General features: G+C 37.2%; 1 protein-coding gene across 1 annotated transcript; it reads left to right on the top strand.

Moving 5' to 3' along the window:
- Positions 1–6: 6 nt before the first annotated feature.
- Positions 7–6,507, top strand: LOC125876786 (uncharacterized). Its single transcript, XM_049558041.1, has 14 exons — positions 7–74; positions 595–719; positions 871–1,081; positions 1,284–1,409; positions 1,477–1,733; positions 2,273–2,380; positions 3,160–3,301; positions 3,388–3,553; positions 4,462–4,619; positions 4,707–5,030; positions 5,181–5,255; positions 5,392–5,461; positions 5,571–5,728; positions 5,955–6,507. The coding sequence occupies exons 1-14, from the start codon at positions 39–41 to the stop codon at positions 6,102–6,104; spliced, it is 2,106 nt and encodes a 701-aa protein (XP_049413998.1). The 5' UTR covers positions 7–38; the 3' UTR covers positions 6,105–6,507.
- Positions 6,508–6,766: the final 259 nt, after the last annotated feature.

The following is a 6,766-nucleotide window of genomic DNA, read 5'->3' as shown; positions in this document are numbered from 1 at the left end:
GATGGTTGGAGCTTGAGGAACTTGACATTGATGATCACATGCTTGTATCTCTTGATTTGCCTAGTAAATTTCCGGTACGTTTTCTTTATAGGTCTAAAATGTGATATCAACCCGGTCAATTAGAAACTAAAAACAAGTAGGAACTGAGTGTCTTTCCGGGACTTGGAACTACACAGTTTTTTCCTTGTACAAGCTCGTGATAGCATGAGTGTATCTGTAGATCAGTAGTTCCCTTTAAGGCTTTACTTTGCACTAGGATTATTCCCACCTTCCCTATGGATGAGAGATGCAAGCTGTGGTTTCTTGTACATAATAGCTTGCCTGGATCCTTACTAAAAACTAATAAAACAATAATAATAGCTAGCCTAGGTTTCCTTATTAGATTTATAATATGCATATAATGACAGATCTTTTTAGTTAGTGGTTAGAAGCTGCAAACAGTAGCTATCTTGTAGGGGCAAACATTGTATGTATGCAATGAGTCACCTGTAGTGATTGGTGCTTTTCACTATGTTTGTCCTCACACTTCTTGCGATGTTCTTGTTGGTCCTTTGTTTTATATTATGTTTGTTAATTTAAAATTTCTTGCATCAGAACTTACTGGCACTGAGCCTGTGCGGCAACAATCTGAGGGATGTTGAGGTTGTTTCTGAGGAAGTTACCCGTCTCAACAATCTTAAAGCTCTCTGGCTGAATAATAATCCCTTTTTGGAGCATAGGTAAGTTGCCAAGAGCTCAGTTACTGGGCCAGTGGAGCAGTGAGTGCTTAAATCCTTTTTTAATAGTAGTAATTGATGTTGGGTTCAGCAATTTTCTTGTTTGGCAAGCTTGAACATTAATTGATGCTTCTTCCTTTTCTTCTTTGGATAGTAATTCAGAGGCTGCAATCATTCAGGGTTGTCCTAGTTTGGAAATTTGCAACTCAAAATTTACATCTAACTATGGAGAGTGGGCATTAGTATTTTGTGGTGGAATCTATGACAAAGACAATGCAGACTGCGCTCATCAAAGAGATCATCCTTTGGAGAGTGTGACATCTCTAGACCTTAGTAACAGGTTTATTCGCAATCTGATGAACAAGGTCAGGCCTATTCAGACGTTTACTTATTTCCTAAACAAGTGTGCTATTAAATTTATCATGAAATTCCTCTTCCATCCCTTCTTTTTCCAAGAATATTAAGTTTCTTTGAGATAATGTGAAACTATGGCCGTCTTTTATGGATGTTGTGATCTCTCCTTAATCCTAATAATCTTCCCCTGTTCATGCTACTTCTTTTTCTCAGGCATTTAATCCTGAAGAGATCACATCTCTTTCTTATTTAAACTTGCGTGGAAATCCATTGGACCAGAATTCGCTTAACGATTTATTGCAGCTTCTTAAAGGATTCAGTTGCTTGCATTCTCTGGAGGTACCTCTTTTAATTACTGCTTCTTTAGTGTGAGCACACAATGATATTTATATAAACTATGGAACAGGTGGATATCCCAGGGCCTTTAGGAGAAAGTGCTGCTGAAATTGTTGAAGCCCTGCCTAATCTTTCTCTACTAAATGGAGTAAACACATCGAAAATAATGGAGTCCGGGAAGTCTCTGGTTGATTCAATGTTGCAACCATGTCTTCCTGAATGGACTGCTGGAGAACCTCTAACAGATCGTGTCATTAATGCTATGTGGTTGTACTTAATGACGTATAGACTTGCCGATGAAGAAAAGATTGACGAAACCTCTATATGGTATGCAAGCTAGAAATTATGATGATCTCCAAAGTTGGTATCTCCATGTGATGTCCTGTTTCCATTATACAACTGCTTTAAACAACATAAAATAGTTCAGTTTATTAGGCATTTTGAACTGAAGCTTTGGGTTTCTAGCTTACCTCTTGCTTGGTTCTGAAGATTTGTATCTGCAGACTCAATAGAGCCTAGAAAAAGTAGCACATTTTTCTGTGAGCTGAAGTCACAGGAATTCTAGGTGTGGAAAATTAGGCACTTGGACTTTAAGCAATTGGGAATTAAACAATGTCTATGAGAGCAGAAGCTGCCATAGCTTGGTATAATAAGTTCTATTACCGTGAGAATCCCTCTGTTTGATTTTTCAAATGTTTAGCTAAGTTGGTGAGAGTTGCTGTTGCAACTATAAGTCTTTCAACTTGGTTGTGCCAAAGTTGCTGGACTATCATGATGCAATCCTTTTGTGATTCTGGACAATGTTTTCTAAACTCACACTCATATGTGTAATATCCTCTTATGTGCATGTTTATTTGTGTTCATAGGTATGTAATGGATGAACTTGGTTCTGCTTTGCGCCACAGCGACAAGCCAAACTTTAGAGTAGCTCCTTTTCTCTACATGCCAGAGGGCAATTTGGCATCAGCTGTGAGGTTCTCTTCTTAAACCATCTGCTTTCTAGCTTACATATTGGGATGTTCTTCTTTTGTAAACTACATTTTGTATATAGTCATTAGGGAAAAATACATTTTGTATATATTGGAATTCACAGGAAATACCTTGTGTAGAGATGACCACTTGGAATTTGTAGCAGGGAATGCCCATCTCAGTACTGAGATTGTATGCCTCTTGGCTTCAGGGCTTTGCCCTTTATATTAATAAATCTCTAAAAGTACCTATCCAAGAAGAAACTAATAATAAAAAAAGTATATGTCCTCCGTCTGTTCAGGTTTCTCAATTTATTAATTGAAATTGTTGTTTCCAATGAATTGGTAATAAATGATTTTTTGAAAGAAGTATGTAAATCACTTGTTTCTTGCTTACATAATGGGATTTTGTATTCTTATTTTGTGAACCATTTTTTGGGTATGAAGAGATATCACATGTATTGATGATTGGTTGGAACTAGTAGATAGCCAGTATCCTAAGTAACTCTCCTTGGAAAAAGCTTAGCAGTGAAATGAGATCGACAGTGTAGAACGCAAGTGTATCCTACTTAACGGGATATTGGAAAAGTATCCTTCTCATAGTCTCCCCTATGGCCTAAGAATGAAGGCCTTTTTCCAATGGAAAGGCTGATGAGGAAATTAAACCAGAGTTTGCCATGCACTTCTTCTGCTTCTCTGGTGAAATTATTATGCAATTAAACTTTTAACTCTCTGCGTATTGCCATATATTTTTGGAACTACACTAATTTTATTAATGATTTTAGTTATTCAATTCTTTGGCCGATTGATGATGTTCGAGAAGGTGATGAGTGCACTCGTGATTACCTATTTGGTATCGGGGAAGAGAAGCAACGATCTGCTCGCCTAACTGCTTGGTTCCATACACCAAAAAATTATTTTATCAAAGTATGTATTGACGTTTTCATATTTGAATGTTCTTGTTAACTGAATATAGATGCTCAACATGAAATTTGGTTTCCATAATTCTTCAGGAATATGAAATATACAAGAACACATTGCAATCAATCAAAATTGCTAGCCCAGTACAGGGGTCATCAATTACAAGTAGTCTGTGTAGTGGTGATGGAAGAGTTTTACATGTTTACGCTGACATACCTCAAGTGGAAAAATATCTGACTCGTCCTGAGTTTGTTATCAGTATGTGTATTTTGCTAAAATTTCCTGTTTTTTAGATTATTGACTATTTCTGTGCTGTTATCAGTCTGGACTTGGTCTTTAATGTGACGTGCACTCATATTGCTTACAGTTGAGAAAGTGTGTACTAATTGTTTGAGTGCAATTTTATTAACATTTAACTGACTCAAGACCAGTGTTATAAAAAGCGAGGAAAAGCGCGCGAGGCGAAGCGCAGCCCCTGCGCTTTTATTTCCTGAAGCGAGGCGACATTGAAAAAGCGCTTGCTTCTACTGTAGAAGCGAGAAGCGCAAGAAAAGCGAAAGCGTGAAAAAGCGCGCTTAATTTGAAAAAGCGCTAATTAGGGTTTTTTTTAAAAAAAATTGTAAGGTTTTTTTTTTTTTTAATTTCTGAAATCCTTACACGACTTCACATACCTCTTTCGCGACTTCAAATTTATATTTTGGACTGCTGCTGTAAGTTCTCTTCTTCTCTTCTTCTTTGTGGCTGCTCTGCGACGTTTGTTTCTATTTTTGGTTGCTGCCAGGTCACTGCTGTAAGTTCTCTTCTTCTTCTCTGCGAGGCTGCTGCGACTGATCTGCTACTTTTTTTTTTGGTTGCTGCTGTGTGTTTTTCTATATTTTTATTGATGCATTTTTTGTGATTTAATTATGTTTTTACTTTATATGTTATGACTTGTGAGGATTATTGACTATCTATTTACTTTTAATCTACAATATATTACCTCTATTCAGTTATTTAATATTTTTTTATTTTTATACTAAATATCGCTTTACTTAAAAAAAGTGTGCGCTTCGCTTCTCGCTTCTGTGAAGCGAGCCCTCGTCGCTTTTTTCCGCTTCTCGCTTCCCAAAACACTGCACAAGACTGTACTCATAAATTAGCTTGAACATTACTGGTGGTGTTTGTAGCAACTGAGCCCAAAGATGCAGACATTATATGGACAAGCATGCAGATAGATGAGGAGACAAAGAAGGCAACAGGAATAAATGATGAACAATACATAAATCAATTTCCATTTGAGGCTTGCCTGGTTATGAAACATCACTTGGCCAAAACTATTCAGAAGGTCATCATAGATATCATGTTTACTTATAGTGGTTGAGCACTTGTTCTTTATGCAGAATGCTGATGCTGAAATTTGTCCACTTAGCAGGCTCATGGGTTGGTCGAATGGCTTCAGCCTACTTATAATCTTGAGACACAGCTAAGTCAACTTATTGGAGATTTTCACGTACGTGAAAGAGAGAAACTAGACAATTTGTGGATCTTGAAGCCATGGAACATGGCAAGAACTATTGATACGACAATAAATAGCAATCTATCTGCTATTATTCGTCTCATGGAAACTGGCCCAAAAATCTGTCAGAAGTACATTGAGCATCCAGCTCTATTTAAAGGGAGAAAATTTGATCTCCGATATATTGTCTTGGTTCGCAGTATGAATCCCTTGGAGATCTTCCTTGCAGAAGTTTTCTGGGTATGTACATATTCAGTGGTGTAGGTGTTCTCATGAGTGGTTGAAAAGAGAACAGTTTCACTAAGATACTTTACATCATAACATATAAAATGCCTTCGTTAAGATTTGTTTTCTTGTCTCTGGCTGATTTTGTTCACATTTTCCTTTCAGGTTAGATTGGCAAACAACGCATACACTTTGGAGAAACATAGCTTTGATCAATATGAGACTCATTTCACTGTTATGGTAAGGAATGGTTACTTGCTTCCCCTATTTGTTAATTGTGGAGTTGCATTATTAATTTGAGTATTTTATTTAATGTAATTGCATGATTTAATTCCCTGACTTGGTTCGTGACATTTCACATAATATTCTCCTATAGAACTACAGAGGCAAGTTGAACCATATGAACACACCAGATTTTGTGAAAGAATTTGAGAAAGAACATGAGGGTGAGGGTATTTCTTTTCACTATCAATACTTTGATTTCCTCCTTCCATATATTGTTAATTTAGCAGGACATAGTGTTTTAGTTACTAGTCTTACTCGTCTATGTTGCAGTCAACTGGCTGGATATCCACTCAAGGATTAGAAATATGATCAAATCGGCTTTTGAAGCAGCAGCTGCTGTGCATCCAGAAATGCATCATAGCAAATCTAGGGCAATGTATGGGGTTGATGTCATGCTTGATAGCCATTTTCAGCCTAAATTATTGGAGGTATGACAGCTATACTACCTCTATTGTAGCATTTTCAATGTTTAGTAGTTCCTGAAAGATGACTGCTCAAAGCATGACCTTGCTACTACTGGTCATTGCTTTTGTCAATCTTTTGGATTTTCCTGTGTCATCGTATCTTATTAAGACAGAAAATGCACCCTCCCACTTGTTAAGCACAATCTGCAATGATGAACTTTAAAACCAGATGGATATTTTTTGGATGCAGATTACCTACTGCCCAGACTGTACTAGGGCAGTCACATATGACACTGAAGCTGTCGTCGGTGGAGGAGAAACTGTTAAAGGAAAAGAGTTCTACAACTATATCTTTGGCTGTCTATTTCTAAATGAAACTAATCATGTTTCCCAATTGTGAGTGGAACCCGGGCATGCAGAGGTTTTTGCCTTAATTTGCATGCCAAAGTAGAACTCTTGAGTTGTGCAAGTGTATCAAGAGAAAATACAAGCAAACTGGCGTTGTAATGTAATCTATGGAAATAGTCTGAGCTGTTTGGATTTTAGAGCTTTAGTTTGTCACACTGCCAAGGAGCTATGCAGAACTGCCTCATCAACCTCTGCCTCTTCCCCAAGCCCCTTGCAGTCAGAGAATCATCATATCTCCATGGTCTATTGAGTTATTTCCCCTGTAATTTAGAGTCTTGAAACAACTCCCGCATAAATTCCCAGTATAATTTTTCACTCTGTAGCCTGTAAACATGGTTAAAAACATGTTTTCCGATTTTGTTCAGTTGCAAAAAAGTCTAATGCCTTTTCAGTTATGGTTGGTAAGGTAACAATTTTGTTTCAATGTGCTTAAGTTTAACTTAAGAGAGAAAGGAGGTAACCCCTCCAGCTGTGGAAGTAGCTTGTATTCTTGCAATCCCTTTTCTATCTTGCAAGTTTGCAATACCACAATATCATCGCATCTCACAGCATCCTGAGAACTAAACGCCTACTGTGTGTTTCAATAGTGTAAATTTTAGCTGGGTATATTCATTTTTGTAGCACTCTTCATACAGTAAAAATTAGTAAGAAACA

This window comes from Solanum stenotomum, chromosome 9 (assembly GCF_019186545.1).
Source record: "Solanum stenotomum isolate F172 chromosome 9, ASM1918654v1, whole genome shotgun sequence".
Lineage (NCBI taxonomy): Eukaryota > Viridiplantae > Streptophyta > Magnoliopsida > Solanales > Solanaceae > Solanum > Solanum stenotomum.
This window is presented reverse-complemented; position numbering and strand designations above follow the sequence as displayed.

What these genes read in the sequence shown, in the direction of transcription:
- LOC125876786 (XM_049558041.1), top strand. Translation starts at nt 39, where the DNA reads ATGCTTGTATCTCTTGATTTGCCTAGTAAATTTCCG. An exon ending in AATTTGGCATCAGCTGTGAG is followed by an intron (nt 2,381 to 3,159) that starts GTTCTCTTCTTA and finishes TAATGATTTTAG; the next exon opens with TTATTCAATTCTTTGGCCGA. An exon ending in TCCTTGCAGAAGTTTTCTGG is followed by an intron (nt 5,031 to 5,180) that starts GTATGTACATAT and finishes TTTTCCTTTCAG; the next exon opens with GTTAGATTGGCAAACAACGC.